The 19,340-nt window shown below is 32.8% G+C and overlaps 1 protein-coding gene across 2 annotated transcripts in view; it reads left to right on the plus strand.

Moving 5' to 3' along the window:
• LOC142337714 (uncharacterized) overlaps nucleotides 1–19,340 on the plus strand; it is a 159,921-nt gene that overhangs the window by 51,130 nt on the left and 89,451 nt on the right. For both annotated transcript variants that reach the window (XM_075387172.1, XM_075387171.1), the window contains exon 13: nucleotides 616–795. In XM_075387172.1, coding sequence (XP_075243287.1) covers nucleotides 616–795 — 180 coding nt within the window. The remainder of the gene's footprint in view (nucleotides 1–615; nucleotides 796–19,340) is intronic.

The following is a 19,340-nucleotide window of genomic DNA, read 5'->3' on the forward strand; positions in this document are numbered from 1 at the left end:
CCTTCCCAGACGGAAAGTGTATATGTCAAGACCCTCCCAGACAGAAAGTGCCTATGTCCAGACTTTTGTGCGTTCCAAAATTGAAGATTTGTGCGTTCATGTCCTGACTATCGTGCGTTCAAAAAACCTTATGTTCAGATTTTTTTGCGTTCAAAATTGCCTATGTCCAGACTTTTGTGTGTTCCAAAACAACGTTCGTGCGCTCCAAAAATTACAAATTTACTCTTCCATTTTCTTGTATCCTTTTTGTTGTCAGCTTTTTGAATAGCGGCCTCAATAATCTTCATTTTCAGGGTCATTTTCAAGGTTTTCTTTTTATAGCTTAAAGTTTTCAAGTCCTTGAAATTATTTTTGACTTAAAGCTTTTTGAATTTTACGGTTCTTTTGTTGTCCTGTTTATCAATTTCCATCTTCAAAGTTGCCTATGATCAGACTATCGTGCGTTCAAAGTTGCCTATGTCCAGAATATCGTGCATTCAAAGTTGCCTATGTCCAGACTATCGTGCGTTCGTTGGTGTTTCCAGACCGTGTAATTTTGAAATCACGACACCCCTCTTGTGCGTTCAGTTCGGTCTGGACATATCGACTTTCGGTCTGGCACCTCAACCTTTAAAGGTTCAAGCGCTGTCATCCCTGGAAAATCTGGACAGCGATCTTTCAAAGCCAGTGGTGGCAGTGTGGCCAGGAGTGGTGGCTCCCCAGTTGCAGTGTCTCCCTACGACCAGACAGAATGCAATTAGGGTGGGGTGGCACTCGCCTTTTGTAGCGGGGAATGTGAAGCTGCTCAATTACACGGTAGGCATTATCAACATCGGTTTCTTTAAATAGAAGAACGAGGAGAGATAAAACGACCGAAGTTTCAGGAAAATCAAATGATCTTTGTTTGATTAACCTATATTATGTACGTGGCCTGTATTGCTTTTCTTGTTACGTGTATGTAAGAATTGATAGTTTCTGTTGTTTTCCTGCAGAGAGAAACGTTTTTTTTTCATTGCTCTCTTTTTAAACGTCTTTCTGTCAATTCTGTTAGAAAAAAAATTACAAATGATTTTGTCACTTCATTATACAGTCAAGGATAAAAATTTGAATTAAAAGTTTGCCCAAAAAGTAGATAAGAAGGGTTGAATTAAAAGTTTGCCCAAAAATAGATAAGAAGGGTAAAAATACGCGTGAAAGGATAAGGACTTACTAGTGAGATATTACAACGATTCGTTATATAATTTCTGAACATTACTTCGAGTTGTTCTTGCGACCAGCGAGCATGAAAAAAATCATTTCAATTGAAAACCTATTTCATTGGGAGAATTGGGATTTTGATATACCTACAATGCGAAAGGGTAAATGGTACCATCTGTGTCGTTAAAATTTACGATTAGTTAATGACCGAACCCTGAAGAAGTATTAGATTGGTGTGGATATAATCCGGCTGAAGAAATGAATTGCATAAACTGGACTCAAAATTGTGGAGAATTCCAACATAGTTACCAGAAATCTTGCTTGGAAATTTCAAGGCTAAGGTTTTAAGCTGTGAAATTTTGAATCGATCTTTAGCGATTTAATCAGTTTCAATTAATAAATTGAATTATTAATTTGAGTTATTACTGTATGCGTTGCTATTTAACAAGGAGGCTTGGTAATGTGCGTTAGCACATAATGTTCCGACCCCGTTCAGATTAAATTGTCTACCATTACACGCGTCTACCGGTACAAAAACAAAAACTAGCTACAAAAAAAATGTGGCTCTCACATCCCGCCGTCTTTCGACGCCCAATGTGAAAGGCGCTTAAATTACATGCAAGTAGTTTCCACGCGGCATTAAGTGGCTGAAATTGGCAAATGCTTCCATAGAAATGGGATTAGAATAACATTCAGCGGCGCAAGCATTCCACAAATTTTTCAGTTCTTTTTGAATTGAAGCGAATTTGGACAATTAAGATAAGCCAATCGAACTTTTATTGGGAGTATTTTTCGTAAACAATTATTTTTTGCATTCTAGTACACATGTTTCAATACCAATAATGGAAGTGTTTTCTAATTAAGATAAACGCACCAAACTTTTACTGAGCACAATTAAAATGAAGATTTAAAAGAATCAAAATCAGGAGATATATGGAAACAAACAAAGGATTTAAAAAATAACTACTAACTAGTTTGAAGAATTTGAAGACTAGCACAAATTGTGAATTTACGGACCGATCCATCGCAGGGATTTCGCTGGCTTCACTTCACTTTGCACCTTATGTGAAAAAAATTGTTTATCTCAAATTAAAGAAGAGCAAAGACATAACTCAAATTTACTCAAGGTAATTTAAGTAGATTTTACATTGAAAATTAATTGAATAGGTACTAGTTGCAGAATAGTCCCTTAATTCTAACAGTCCTTGTCGGTAATTAGATGATCAACTGAGCTACTAAGATATTAATTGCTGAATAATCCATCAAAAATTTTCATTTAGTTCAATTGCAGATTAATATCTCAGATTTGCACTCCAATCTTGCTTGGCACTGCTAATTGATCTTTAGAAAAAGGTCATAGAAGCTCATTTTAAAATCTGATAGCTTTTGATATATCAAATTTAAAAAGTTAAGGATTTTCCTGCATTATAATTTTTCTCTTCATTGAATCACTAAAACACCAACTCATAATCATCATTCTCATAACATCCAATTGAAAGGACAGTCAAAATTAGTTTTTCTGAGTTACTCAGATGCAAATTGAAATAATACGTGATTTGTGACTTCAATGTCTTTTATAGTGATTATTCATGGTTTTAATTCTTCTCATTTTCGGGCAGATTTTGTTATCGTTGTGCCACGCTCGGCTGCTTTTCTATGCTCTGCTCGTTTTCTCAGCAGACGGCAGATCGAAGATAAATTTGACGTTTTCAGATAAATTGCAGGATTGTTTTTTTAAATGGTAAACAATTATATTCATAAAAGTTTTGGTTTAACGCGGTCAAAGAAATGTAAATAAATTATTGTCTTGAATAGTCACAAATAAAAGTGAGTTCAAAGTGGTTAAAGAACAATTTTTGATGCTAATTCAGTTACAATTTTTTTATTAGTTACACAATGGTCATTGGTCCCAGGAAATCACCTATGCTATTAACAAAAACTTCAAAAGGACCTTTATTATACCGTAACTCACCTTAAAACTACCGTAAATTTTCACATTAAAGGTAAAAAATTCCAAGTTTGATTCGCTTTACCTTAAATATTTTTTGTTATTTCGACTAGTAATGTAGATTTACCTTGACCTTCCTTATATTCAAGATAGATTTTTCTGACTAGTTGACTAAAATACTTAACGTGAGCTAAAGCCAGGTTGAATTTTTTTTTACTTTAACCGTTAAGGTAAAAGGTTACTGTTTTTTAAATGAAAGTCAAGATGAAGTTGAGTTTTATGCTAAGGCAGTGAGGCCTCGACTTTTAAGTTAAGTTAAAAATAAAAGTAATTTAAGTTAGAGTGAATTAAAGAAAAGCAGATTAACCTCAACCGTTGAGATAAATAAACTTATTTACTGTACTATAACCTTAACTTTATTTAGTGCGTGGGTACCGTAGACGTCTAGTGCATTTTCGTACCTAATATCCGTCAATGATTTTTAGCCTATCAATGGATTCGTAATTCATAAATTTCATAACGCGTTATCAAAATTTTTAATTCGTAATTCTAATCTGTGTTTTTTTGCTTTCAAAGTATCCGGCGGGAGAATTTGAAATATAATGCCTTGAACTCGAAAAAATGTCTAGGTAAATTTACCCAACGTTTGCAGGAAAGCAAAATTGCAGGTAAAATTACCTGCAAAATTACCTGCATAAATGATACGTGCAGTTTACCTAGAAAACGTTTCCTAGAATTTACCTGCAAACTCAAACAACAATATTATATTAGTTATGTAGATTTTGACGTGAAAAAACTTTCAAAATCTCTGATTGAAGTTTACAATAATATTCTTAAATGGACAATTAGAATGATACAAAGTAATTCTGAGCAGAAAACTGGAAAATTTCAGCGGAAATTATTACGCCCTATACCGCACGTTTCGAAACTCGTTTCTACAAACTGATTGCAAGTTCTTAACACCCTGCCACTATTTGCATTAAAACGGATAACTGTTCCTCTTGACTGTATGATTTGAAAAACACATTTTTTTATTCTTCAAAATGTTTTCTCAAATTTTGCAATTGTTTTATTTTACAGAGATCACTAATTTAAGTTCAAATGAGCGGAAATTAGGAAACTATTTTGTGTGGTTCTTGGATCAGTTTAGGTTGTCTGAATGTTTATTTGTTTGAAATTTTGTATGAATGTGTATTGGAGTGAGTAGGCTCATTTGTTGGCTAAAAATTAACGGGAGCTGAATTTTCGTACGCTTCTTGATAATTTTTAACAAATCTTGGTAATTTTTGTTTAATGTTTTATCTTAGTGCTATATCTTGTTTAATGGCGCTGTTTAATTTTTATAACTTTGCGTGTCTTGCCATGGTCTTGCCATGGTCAATCTTTTGTGTTTATCTTGCCAAGATCTTGCCTCTGGATACCCATGCAAAGTAGTGCATGCATGATCTTGCAACTTTGTACATATTTTGATGCTTCTTTGCCATGCAACATAGCAAAAAGTTGGAAAGATCAGCCAAGTCTTATCGTGTTTATTATAACGGCTATCAAGTCTCGTTTCACTGAGTATGTCTTACATAACATTAAAAAAATTCCTCAGGTGTGGCCGTGTTATGTAAACATAGTTATAAAAACTCTTTTCATCCGAAACACAACTTTTTAAAATAAATTTGCAGGCTATTTCCAGATATGTGGCAATATAGTTATCTACTGTAGACACCTTTATCTTTTGCACAATTTCAACACATGGGAAAGAGGAAATATAGGGAAGCGGTTCAAATAACTCCAGTCTGGTTGTTGTCCTTCATAACTCATCCTGTTAAAGTGGGAATGAAATTTTGTGTACGCCAAGTGGAGTTAAAACGTAATGTTGAGTTATAACCAAATCATATCATCTAAAAATTGCGACAGGTGGTTTTGATAAGCACACTTTTTGACGCCACCACGGTCAGTAATAAAAACGGGAGCCGTATCTTTATTGACTCGGGTTATTTATAAGCTACTCCTCCACAGAGTTCTTCCCACTCAAGGAATTAAACTAATGTGTCAATAAACATAAATATCAGAAAATTCCTTATTTTGTAGCATAGATTTCATATTTTTGTACAAAATCCAATTCGATATCTTTGCTGTATTCTGTCTAGAATGCAAATCAAGGTCTAGCAATAAAGTCGACTATTGTAATTCAGTACTGAAAAAAGCATACATCAATCAAGAGATAGCTCATGAATTTTGCTGAAGATCTGAAGAAATTTCAGATGTGAAGAGAATCTAATCATAAAATAAGATTGCTGCAAATTTTGAAGCTCTTATTCGCGGGCATTTCAAGTTTCATATACAAGGGAATCAGTTATGACCAACCCCGAAAATATCGGGTCATCAAGTTTCAAAACTTTTTTTCTCATTTTTAAAGAGATATTTTTCATGGCAACAAAATCGATTTGTTAAGTGCAACTATTTTCTAGTTTTTGTGAAGATATCTTTTCCACAAGGTATCAGAAGTAACAAATCGAATTAATGAGAAGTCGACTAACTGAACGGTATCATCGGAATCTGTTCATTTGAGTTAATCACATTTATCGTTATTGCTTCACGCCCAGCTAACCATTCACGGGGAGGGAAGTAGTTGGGGAAATTGGGGGAAAATGATGAAAGGTAATTTATGGAAATTAATTCACACCTCGCGTTCCGCAACTGCTAAATTTATTCACAGCCATCTGCCAAAATGCAGGAAGTTAAAGCAATAATCGTTTATTTATTTTTTCCTGAGCGTGAACCAATCGAGACAAAACGCCGGTCGCCCTCGTAAATGATACAAATTGCAAATATAAATTGACTTCGATCTTAATGTTGTATCTACGTGGGAACAATAATTTTCATGCAGTGATTACTAGAATCATGCTGTGATTGCTAAAAGTTGGCCATCGAGTTTATCATTGCATTTTTGGCGGCAAAGAACTGAAGAAATAATTAGTTCAGCATCGTTTGCACGGCGGTGAATCAACTTGAAAAATTTAAAATCGCTCATCTCTAGGGTGTACCCATACCGAAATTTAAGCCAATATCAGATCGGGATAGGTCGCAATAATATTTTAAACGCTTATTCGTATCTATTTTGTCTCCCACAATCAGTGGCGATTTTCTACCTTTTAGATAAACGTGTTGAAAATAACACCAACATAGGGGAAAAGTAGATGTAAAATATTTCTGGTTAAGTCCACAAATTTGCACTTTATTGTCAGCTGTTTTTTTCCGACAGATAATAATTTATTCAAATTAATTTTTGTGGTGAATGATATTGGTGGTTTGAGCTAAGGTCATTAGTTGATTGCACTTTTCATTTAGACCATCTATCATGAGATTATTTGTTCTGCTGTCAGTTTCTCTCTCCTCAATTTGTTATTTTTATTGGCCCCATTTTATTTGGCAGAACGACTGCTGTTTTCCCCATTTTGATAGCCAAAAGTAAGATAATTTCATTTCGACTGTTTCATCTACAAATGAATTGCAGGCAGTGACACCTACAAAATTAGTTGCAAACGTTATAAAGATATTTGACTAAGCAACAAAATTATTGTAAAAACAATTAATCTAAAAATAGGAACCCATATCAAGTCATCCATCGAAGTCAAACAAGGCGGCTCGTTAATGTGCGTTTGCACATGATGTTCCGACCCGAGCTCATCTACATTTTTGACTTAATTGACCAAATGAAGAGATAACAAAAATAGATGTTTAAAATAAAAAAAAATTGTTACAAAACCTAACTGCTAATTGAATTACATAATGCCATGCCTCATTATAGCGATCACGAGATCTGCCAATATAAATACTACGAGAAAAAACAACAATCAACAAAATAAGCAAAAACAAAAATTTCACGGCAGAAACCCATTATATAAATTTAAAAGCGCCTAGTAACAACGTCAAAATGCAATCACCTAAAACCTTAACTACACAAATTTAGTTTTTCCTAACTATACAGCAGATGGACGTTTTCCTTAATGAGATTAGGTTAAAAGTTGACAAAGAGAAAAAGAATGAGGTTAATGTCAAAGATCAATCAACATTTCTTAAACCAATTAATTTCAAAAGTCTAAAAAAATCTTTAGCTTATAAGGAAATAATTCGTGATAAATTTACTAAAAAGTCACTATGAAACTAATGGGATCTGTCTTTGCTTAGACTAAACTATAGGAATATACTAAATACGCAGAAAATCTCAAAAAACCACGAACAATTTACACAAAGAGGCAGAAAATCTCAAAAACGCAAATTATTGCAGCCATTTAAATCATTAGCTATTATCTGAATTTAAAGTATTTTTATTCAGTTTTCATTTATACTAATTCAGCTAAAATTATACTGAAAGAGAAACTAAGTTCGTTCATTTGGGCCAAAATTGAAAATCATTGGGATCTGTTATTACCTGAATAAGCTAAAAGAAGAGAAAAAAGAAACACAAATACACCACTCAAAATTTTTTTATGAAAACCCATATTGTCCACCAAACAAAACATCAGTTACAACATAATATCAGTAGACAAGTTAATTTTTGAAATTAACAAGGAATGGGATGGGACCTCTCAATGACAAGAATAAGTTACAAGTTGACGAAAAGAACAACAAAAACTGAAAAGTTTGGAAAATCTTGAAGATGTATAATATCATAATTTTTAAGACCATTGGCTATAAACTGACTGCTTTGGATAACATCACGCCTTTAATCGTCACTTACAAGTTTATGAGACCGATAAGAATTTTACGGCTACCTAAAAATAAACAAAAGAGGCAAAAACAGCAAACTCAAAAAAATTAAGCGAAAAGTTTGAACGCCTTTAGAGAATGAACTTTTTAGTATAAACTCTTCTATTTTCGAATAATATTTTAACAGCAAGGTGATTGTTTTTATTGTTACAAAATGACTTGAAAAACACCAAATATAAACAAATATATTTAAACCACGAATTTTTTGAAAAAATCCCTAGTATCAAAGACATTAAATTCAATTGTTTTCAACGGAATTAAATAAACACGCTAAATTCTGCCTCAATGTAATAGCAATCATAGGTTTCATTCATAGTTTGTCAATAACTCATCACATTAAGTCGTATGGCAAAGAAGGATACATCAAAACCACGAAATTTTCGAGAAAACCCATAGTATCAACGTCATAAAATTCAATAGCTTTCAACGGAAGGCCTTTAATACGCTAAATTGTGCCTAGATGATGTGACGACAAGGATGTTTGTTGTTCAAATGTTATCAATAAGACATTACAACATGTCAGTGACTATGAAAACAACAACAAGTAAAGGCAAAATCCAAAAGTTCAGTAGAAAAGTGAGAGAAGAAAGTGTCGAAGCAAATTAAACCATAAGCTTTTTTCTCTGGAAACTTTTTCTACGATCCATCTAACGTCATTTCTAAGCCAATGGGAGCTATAAATTTTAGGATAATGTTATGAGATTTCAAAAGGATGCGAAATTACTAAAAAATATCCAAAAAATTTAAAAAATTTTGATAACTCGTGCACCGAAGTCAAAAATCCAATAGTTAGAAAACAAAAGCGCGAACTAGATAAATTGTCGTTGATGTAGAAAGAAACGTGGTTCTGTCATTACTGAGACTGACTTACAATCCACGAAAATAAGCTTAAGATTGATTTATGTTAAAAAAAAATTCAAAAAAATTATTTTATAAGTCTTAACAGCCATTAACCATAGCTTTCATAGGAAGTCAATGAATACGCTAAACTACGCCCCGATGTGAATATCAGGATTCTTTTCATGCCTAGGTAATCAATAAGATATCACAATATGTCTTACGACTATGACAAAAAAATAAATACAGGCAAAAACCAAATTTTCAGTAGAAAAGTGCGAGAAGAAAGTGCCGAAGTCATTTAAACAGTGAATTCTTCTCTGGAAACTCCAGCTTTCAGCTGTGATTCATTGAATTTCGTTTCTAAGGCAACGGGAGTCATTAATATTAGGATAACTTTATAAGATTTCAAATGGAACCAGTAATACGAAATGTACAAAAATTAAAAAAATATATGAAATCTTGTGGCATTGAAATCATATTACCAGTAGTCAGAAGACAAAACCGCCAACTAGATAAACGGTTGCTGAAGTTGAAAAAACTGGGCTTCTATCCCTACTCAGACTGACTTACAATGCACGAAAATAAGCTTAAGATTAATTTAAGTTCAAAAAAAGATTCAAAAAAAAATTTTTTAAAGTCCTAACAGCCATTAAGCACAATAGCATTAATTGGAAGTCATTAAATACATTCAGTTATGCCTCGATGTGAGGACAAAAATGTTTGTCAGTCATATGTAATCAATAGGACATCGCAATAAGTCTTATGACTATGAAAAAACAAATACAGCCAAAAACCAATAATTCAGTAGAAAAATGGGAGAAGAAAGTGTTGAAGCCCTTTATACCATATTTTTTCCGCTGAAAGTTTTATCTATGATCCTTTGGACGTCTTCGCTAAAACAATGGCAGCCATCATAATTAGGATGACGTGATAAGATTTCAAAATGAACCAATAAAACGAAATGTGCAAAAATTAAAAAAAAATTGAAATCTTGTGGCATTGAATACGTATAACCAATAATTATTTGATAAAACCGCTAATCAGATTAACTTTGATTCCAGTAGGAAGGAGGGGGTCCTGTTTTTACTGAGACGAACTCACAGTTCACAAAAAGTTGATGATTTACCAGTACTAAAAAAATTTCGAAAATTTATTTTCAATGTCTTAACAGCCATTAGCTGTCTACTCACAGCACTAGATAGGTTCACTTAATGCTCATTGAGAAATCTATTGCACCTTTAGTCTAGGAGTTTATGCCATAGGATTCTAAAACTTAAGTAAAACGTCAAAAAGAAAATCAAATTTCATTTGAAATTACGAAAACTGAGATACGAGTCCAAAAAAAACATGAGCGATCCCTTGGAAACCAATTTTTTGTTCATTGGGCTTCATTTGATTGTAAATGAGGTTTGCAATTAACGGAGATTCGATATGAACAGTTACTAGTCTCTAGGTGACTTGAAAAAAAAATATCAAAACTTTCTAAAAAAAGAGCTCCAAAATAGAATTCGATTTTTTTTGATATTAAACTTCCCTTTGAGACTAGAACTTGTCTTTTTTATCCCCTTTTGTCTATTAAGAACCAAAAATTGATTTATTTTGTGGCGTGAAATCTAGTTTTGAATTAAATTTTTCGTAGAAAAAACGTTAATTCGAACAAAAATTACGGTAAAAGTGAACAAAAGTGAACCAAATATCCCGTGTTCACATAAAACTTTAAACCTCGATAACTCCTCGAAAAAAACGAAAATCAAAAAAATATTTTTAATTTCGAATTCTACGCTGGACGAGCTTTTTAATGATACCACGCACATTTCTCTTCGATGAATATATCGGTCGGCGAAAATTCACGGAACAAAAAAACCCATTTGAGTATATAGTTCCTCCCCCCCCCACAAGTGGGGTCGGAACAACCAGAGTCATGTAGATCGAACTGGTATAATGGCAAATAAATTTCACATTCTCTTTAATCTTTGAGTTGTGGAGAGTATTAATTTAAGAAATTAAGATTTTAATTTAAACTGTTATATTATTGCAATCAGTTCAGCTGTTTGATGACACGATTTGTTAAAAATTAGTGAGGTCTACGGAAAGCGCTCAAATGCTTTCGGAAGTAATGATCAATAGAAACATTTCTTCTTTGTTTTTCCGTTAGTAGAAAGTGCTATTGTTATCAGATGTCAAGCGAATTTAGCAATGATGATGGCGTTGCGCGCATTGATTAGGACTGAAACAGTCTGAAGATCGCAATGCTGCAAGCGGCTGAAATTGTATTACTGTTGTTGCCGAGACGCGGAATTCTTTTTTTTTGTTCCGAACCAGTTTAATTTGGTGAAACTATATACGCAAATGGGTTTTTTCTGTGTTCAGTCAGTTTTGGCCGGTCGATACAATCATCGGAGAGAGTGGTGAGTGGTATTAATAGAAAGTCTGTCCAGCGTAGAATGCAGATTTTTTTTTCATATCGCACTTTATAATTTGTTATCGATATTTTAAACTTTGTGAACATTCGGCCGATTTACAATGCTTTTGTTCAAATTTTTCGTAATTTTCGACACAAATTGTGTCATTTTTTGCTAAAATCTCTCAAATTTGTCAACGGTAGTGCTAATAATTTTATCTTTAAAGATGGAGGCGTTTTGCTGAATGGTTACATCGAGTTCTTTGGCTAGAATTTAAGCCAAATTTTTCAAAATTCAGAAATTTTTGTCAAAAATGCGACCAAACATGCTTTTTTGGCAAACTTTTTTCAAATTTGCAGGAAGTAGACACATAAAAAAACCGGTCATAATCTTCTTAATCCCAAAAACAGAGCTAGATATACTCTTGTTGGCATTAGGATTTTTCTGGATTTATACTTTCTCCAGTTTTTCGCAGATTTATACTCGATAATTATGCAAAATGTATTATAGCTTTGACCAATTGTTTTCGTAAGATTTAATAGATTTCTTATGTTTTGCTTTCATTTGTGGTACTATTTGTAGTCCAAAGTTTTAGTGTCCTCAATCAGAGTTTGAAATCGTTCTTTGATGAGGTACAAGTGAACCTATACAATGCTTTTCTTTGTTATCTAATGGCTCTTATGACTTATGATCTATAAAAAACATATCGGTATTTTGTCAACTTTATCTCTACTTCATCCTTTTTCTCTCTAATTGTGGCGTAATTTCAATAAAAAGAGGCCAATGCTCTCTTTCATTGACTTATAAATTATTGTCTGTAACGGTTTTTTAAATTAACTATGGTGTCTTGGTTTTCATACTACGAGTTTTCATTTTGCTCTCAATTTTTGTGCATAATTGCACATTTTATAGGTTCATTTTTGGTTTGTTTTTGGCAAAGGCTCAAATTCATTATTAGGAAGTCCGCTGGAATGAAATACTTAATTGGAAAAGGGCACAGCGTTGAAAAAAGTTGCAACTGAAATAGTTAATTTTTTTTGAACAGTTTCTGCCTTCGTGGGCTGAGGCACAGCTCTCGCGCAAAATTTGCTGGATTTTTTTGGGGCGATTTGTTTTTATTTCTGTTGTTCGACATACACTTGATTATGAGAAATCTTAATTGCTTACTCAACACGTATAATTGATCATATTTAAAGATTTAAGTTTTTAGCTATTTCTTCTAGCGACTTTCGAATGAACTTTAAAAAAAAATGGTTTTCTCGATGATCTCTTTTCTGCTCTAAGTGTTGCCAGCATTTAATCAAATCTCAATAATATAATTCTCGGTTACTTTTATTGATTATAGTCTATGTTGGTTATAAGTTTTGGCTAATGGCTCCGACCTTTTAATTTGATAAAAAATATTGGAGTTTTCAATACTGTCCAATTTTTGGGTTTCATTTTGTTCTATTTTCGGCGTAGTTTTTCATCAGGAGGGCCCGTTGTTGTTCAGATGAGAAGCAAGTGATGATTTATAGTTATTGTAGAAAACATCCATTATTATTTTCCCTTGAACACAGTGTTGTCGTAAAATTGTTTTTGAAGTTTGGGTTTCTGCCTGTAATTATTGTTATTTTGTAGTCCTGTAACCTGGTCTCATTAACAAGAAGAACACTTGGCTTCCTGAGGAAGTTAAAAAACCTCTTTTTGTTGAAATTTTTTGTCGGTTAAGACTTTTAAATTTTTTGTTTTCAAAAACAAATATGAATTTTTGAGCCATTTTTTCAGATCATCCTGGTCAATTTTTTGCAAAGTTTCGTCAAAGAAAGTTCACAAATCTTTTCGTGTAGGCTATAATTTAACGTCTATAACAGTATTAGATTCAATTTTTTTGTTTTCTTGGCCTTTTTACTACGCAATTTCATGAAATGTTTGATTTTATAAAGTTTTTTAGGGTGTTTTTAATTATAACCTTAATGATAGTCCCCTTCACTTTGAAAAATTGCTCGATTGAACATATTAAAGGTTTTTAATGACAAACTTTTGGTTTTGACGGCTTTGCTGCCATTTTTAGGCAAACTTTATTTGAATTTTTCAAATTTGCCGATTTTTCTTATTTTTTTTCTCGTATAACGTACACTGGACAATAACAGATCTCAATTGCTTCCTATGGAGATATAAAGGAACATAATAAATTATTTTAAAATTGTGCCCCTTTTGCTCTTTGTTTTTTTTTGGTGCGAGTTGCATTTTGTGATTATTTTTTAAATAAGGACATCAAGTTTTAGTCGTAATTAATGTTTGCTGTGTGATTTTTTTATTGTGCCCTATTAGCAAGAAGTTTCATCGGGCCGCTAAAATTGCATTATTTTTTTTTTGCATTAGTGGTTTGTTGAACGATTTGTTTGTTCTTGAAAATTTTTATCTCTTTCCCATTAGGTAGCCAATTAAGTCCAGATTGTGGATGAGCGGGGCCGGAACATGATGTGGAAACCCACATTACCGAGCCTCCTTGTTTGGATTTTAGCATGACGAACAACTCATTTTTATTCCAATGGAAACAACTTCTTCCCATTTATTGACTTTTCAGTCAAAAATAAATTGAAAAATGCTCCAGTGAAAAAAAAACTAATTTCTTCCTTGTGTCTTTAGAATTGATAGTGTCAGAAAAATTTACGTTTACCATCAAGCAACTTGAATTAAGATAAATTGCATCTTTTGAAAAACGTAAAGATAACAGGTTTGAACACCAAATTTAAAGTGACTAAATAAGCGAATTAAACTATAACTGAATCAATAGTTGATTTTTTGCTTCGCGCCGAATGCGAAAATTGTGCTTAATATAGGAAAAATTAAAAATTATCTTTTGTTCAAAAGCACGAACACACCTACACCATAATAACGAACGACCATTCTTTTTTAGCTGAAAGCACAAGAGCTGATTAATCATCGCACAGTTGTGATAAAAAAACTTTTTCTTTGAGTATAGGGAATTTTATTTATGAAATTTTTGTGTGACGTATGTAATGTTTCAAAAACCAATGTTACTGATTTCATGGTTTCAGTTTTTAAAACCTGTAATAAACTAAACATTTTTTCCTTTTTTTGTACAATAAAAGAAAAAACGTTTTCTCAAGATTTTCAAAAATCAATAAATATCTTTGAGAAGGCGCTAACTTTTGCCTTTTTAAACTCTCTATGACTGATATCAGGTTTAAGTTCCGAAAAGACGTTTTGTCAACATTTTCAATGTTTTTCTAACAAACAGCTCGAAAATCTAAGAATATAGTTAAAATAAATTTGGATTGCTATAGGTGTCCGTACTTTGCCCGAAAGTTGTTTTGAGACTGCGCAGGATTGAACAAAAATATAATTAGATTGATATCAATAATATGATTAGATACCATATCAAAGACCATATATGGCTCCATCCAAGTCAAGACAAAATTTCTGGTACGATCATGCTAAGGTTTGTGAGGAGCCATACATGATATGATCTTGTATATGTTTTTCAAGACTTTAGATGTAAAAGTTAGTTGAAGCAGGGCAGCACGTTTTTTCAATTATTTTCTACCTTTTCTACCTTCTTTTTAAAATTACATTTGTCTTTTTTTCTCTATTAAGTTAATTGAAGTTCCATTAACCATAAAAAAGAATGATGATCAGTTTTTATGTTTATGCCCTGTTACGCGCCATCGATTTCTATGGTATTGGATTTCTATGATATCGGTTTCTATGGAATCTAAGTCACCATAAAAATTTTTTACTTATTCAAAATAAAATTAAATTATGTCATATTGTGCTTCATATGCGGTCAGAAATACGCCATTTGAGACCTTGTTTCTGTGTATGGTCTTTGATATGATATCTAAGATACAATACACACCAATTATGACTTTGATATGCTATCTAAGATGGGTTTATGGTGGTCAGCCCTGGCTAAAATATATATGGGATTAGATGTGATTGCCTACATTTATATATTCACCCCTATCAATTAAACCGTGTCGTTTCATAGCACTATCATTTAACCCCGATTTCAATTGTTTATATTGTTGCTGCAATTAGCGATCAAAAGAAGTCATATCTATTGCTTGGGTAAAGAGTTCAGAGATTAATTGTCAAAATCAGAATTTCTTACTTTTTGAGAAGTGAAAATTGCGAAGTGAAATGATATAGAAGTGAAAAGGATATGATGTCAAAAAAAAAGAGAAAATATGGGGAAGAGGTCAAATGAATTGGTCTTCCGTGTGAAAGGAGAAGTAGAACTGGTACAAAAATGTAAAATTGTGCTGAACAGATTATTTTTCGGCGCACAAGAATTTTGTAGGATTTGTATGGAAATTTAGTCTGGGCGAACTCACTGACCTCAAAGAAATTGCAATGCAATTTTTACTGCCCGTACCTAACTTTCAGAGTAATTCAGTACTGAATCAGGAAGTTTTTCAGAAACAATTCAGCACTGATTCAGAGTCTGTTCATGTCACATTTGGCTCTGAAATTTTCTGATTCAGACTCTGATTCAGACTCTGAATCAGACTCTGTTTTTTCTCTGAACTAGGGTAAATTCATAACTATGTTAGTGAGCCAAGCCAGGTTTTACCATTGCTTTTGCTCTCAGGTCCTTAAAAAACAAATTCATACAATACCTGTAGAAATTGAAGAAATTTATATAAAAGGTTGTCGGAAATTTTCTCATGTCAAGTAAAAACTGACTTTTTGAGATTTTCCAGCATGCTATGTGTGGTTTAAACACTCCTCCTTTTTCTTTCCGGGCTGGGGACCGGCAGTGGCGGAGTTACTGAAATTAACTATAGGAGAACTGGTATAACTATTTAAAAAAGAATCCAAGCTTAAAAAGTTTTCCAAAACAAAAACAAGACAAAATTAAACATCAAACGTATTCTGACCAAGTCTTTTGCACATTCACAGTTCACATAGCGGATACAACCGGTTCTAAACCAAAAATACCGGAAAATTTCAATATTTCACAGTACCAATAAAACCTATTTTAAAACTGATTATAGACAAAATTGCATCTTCTTTAAATAATGACAACTCTTTTTCAAATAATCTTATTCTGACCAAATCTTTTGCAGATTCAAAATTCAAATAGCCCATACAACTGGTTCTAAACCAAAATTGCCGGAAAAAAGCAATCTTTCATAATACCAATAAAACTTATTTTTAAAGATGATTATAGAGAAAATTGCAACTTCTTTAAATAATGACAGCTTTTTTTCAAATAAACGTTTTCTGGCCAATTCTTTTGCTGATTCACAGTTCAAATAGCCCCCAAAATTAAATTGGTTCTAAGTACCAAAAGTCTTCTGAGTTTTAGTATGTTTCCACAAAAATTTTTTTCAAAAAGCCTTTGAATAACGGTTAAAAAACCGATGAGAAGTTTCTTTTGTACTTTCCTGCAGTGTTGTGAAATGTTTCTGATTTTCATTTGGATTCAGAGCTAATTCAGAAGTTTATTCTGAATTTTCTTCTGATTCAGAACTAATTCAGAAATGCACTCTGAATTTTCTTCTGATTCAGAGAAATTCAGAGGACATAGATTCTGAATTCTTCTCTGATTCAGAGAGGTTTCAGAATCAATACAGAAACTTTTCTAAAAACGTTCTGAATCAGTACTGAACTTTTATATAGTTCTGAAAATGTTCTGATTCAGTTCTGATGCCGACTGAATGGAAGGTACGGGATGCGCATCACAAAATTATTGTACACTTGAGCAGCAAGGTTGCGGAACTGAATTTGTTTTTTTTTTATTGAAATATTCTGGTTCAGAGCTGAAATGCTCAGACTCGAACAGATTCATGGGTTGGCGATCGGATGTGTGTATGGGTTGGGTTTCTGCATGGTGTGGGTGTGTGTATGTGGGTCAGTGCTTAAGAGGTGGTTGACGTAAACCGAGAAGAACAAGAGGGGGCCTTTTGCCCTAAACCTGAATACATTCAACTTTTGATCGCAATTTATGTTTTTAAACAAACCTAATTAACATTCCTTAAATGGAGTTGTTCTAGTTGTGTTTAGGATATTATATATGTTCAAAGGGTGTTTGTCCTGCTGTTTGCCATAGACCTCAATTACATAGTTTGTGATAAATAAGGTTATTAAATAACAACATGAGGTTGTTTGTTTCGATGAATGAGGTGAAATGGTTTCCTGCAAGCCTTAAATTGTAATTGAAATGGTAAGCCCTAAACAGTCTCTGATTACGTTTGTTCTCACATATCCAGATTGTGGTGTTTTATAAATCTCATTTGCATTTATTGTTATTCCAGATTATGCAAGACAAATGGGTTTAGTGTCACGATTTAGTACAATTAATTGACGAAATGAACGAATAAGCGTTGAACTGAAGAAGAAGGATCGGTAATGTGCGTTCGCACATAGTGTTCCGACCCCGCTCAACCACGTTTTTGACTTAATTGTCTACCAAATGAGGAAGAGATAGAAAAAAACAATTATTGGTCGAAAACAATTGGTTTATCCATTAAAATAATCGCTTTAGAAAATACGTTTAAAATTTTTGACAATATTGAAAATTTAAGTCATGAAAACAATTATTGATGGATAATCATGACAGATATTACCAATTTATGATAGATTTTAACAAGTTTCCTGTACTGCAACTCTTCATTTCTCAGACCTTATTGATTATTATTGCGATATAGATCGCGAGAAATACCGACTTTTTCGAGTAATTTCAGTTGATAAAAGTTCCACGTCTGTCTGAATATTATGCTTTGTAGTTCTATTTTGTAACTGTATAACCACTATGTTCTTACCGTTGCGTTGCAATTTAGGTTTATGTCTATTTCCAAATCTTAATTTTTTCAGTGTCAAACTTGACTGCGTTTTTATCAGATCACACAATACGGGCCTTCTTTATGTCTATCAGTTGGACCCGATAGGAAAACAAATCAAAGGCAAAGACATATTTGTAAGACCAGTTTTTACCGAGCTTTTAAAATCTAAACTTAGGTTGAGTTTCTTATTTGTTCTCACAAGCAGAAAAAACAGAGGATGAGTTCTGTAACATTTAATTGCAGCTCAAGTAAATTGCAGACACAGGACACTGTAGCAATTAATTTAGTGCTCAAGACTATTTTTCAATACAAGGCAGAGTACCAATTTACCGCTCAAGAATATTTGTAGTACAGGACACAAAGGCACTTTATTTACGGCCAAGTTAGTTCATTTTTGATTTCGTTTTGCTGAGTTGTAGAAGGAAAGCTGTTTTTGGCGGCTGTTATTATTGAGTGCTTTTTGTTGCCGATTTAGTCCCCCTTTTTTCCTTTTCTACGTGACTGTGTATTTAACTGTAATTAAAACTACAGCGATATTTCTGACTACTTTTGTGTCTATACAGTTGCCAAGTCAACACAAGAGAAAATAGATAAAATTGAACCACTAATTCAAATAAAATTGTCAGTTTCAGTTTTCTTACGCTGCCATAATTTTTCCCTCTTACCCAAGATCAGCTCCAGGAGCTAAATTTAATATCAACTTCAAATTTGATGATGGCATTTATGAACTAATGATTTGAGAGATTATTAAGTTCGGACACGTGTAGTAGTCCAATTCAAAGTAAGTTGCAATTAAAACTCATACCAATTTCGATCACTTCGAAATTTTTTCAATTTCATTTGTAGCTGGAGATTTTGATGTGATGTGTTTATTAAGTTTGACCTCTTTTGATTTTTAATAGTTTAATTTAATTTCAAAAATTACATTTTTTCAAATGGTTTTTTGGACGATGTAGCTTTGTTTGTATAGAATCATTGATTTTTTAGGATGCATTTTTCTTTAAATAATCAGCCTCCCTCAAGTGTACTTTAAGTTTGTGTACTTAAAAAATTGAAAATGTGTTTATATAAGAAAGCGCTTGAGGGTCACAAGCAGTAACCAATATCAAAGAAAATTTTCTATTAGTTTCATAGTAAGGCAATGATGTGCTGACAAATTACCTGAGTTTAATCAGAAATTTGCTGTAGTTGTTTCGCCTTTTTTGAACATTAATTCTCTGCAATAATTTTGCTATGTTTAGCCTATAGAGCTTCAAGTAGTGCGTAGATTTCGTCTATGCAAGCTCTGATTTATGTTCCAGGGATATTAGATTTACCCATTTTGAAGGCCTTTTTCACAGAGGAACTTTCATACTTGCTTAGCTCTTAATTCGATAATTTGGAATCTTTGTTGTTGTTTCAATGTGTTGAGAG

Source organism: Convolutriloba macropyga, chromosome 4 (assembly GCF_964194025.1).
Source record: "Convolutriloba macropyga chromosome 4, txConMacr16.3, whole genome shotgun sequence".
Classification (NCBI taxonomy): domain Eukaryota; kingdom Metazoa; phylum Xenacoelomorpha; order Acoela; family Convolutidae; genus Convolutriloba; species Convolutriloba macropyga.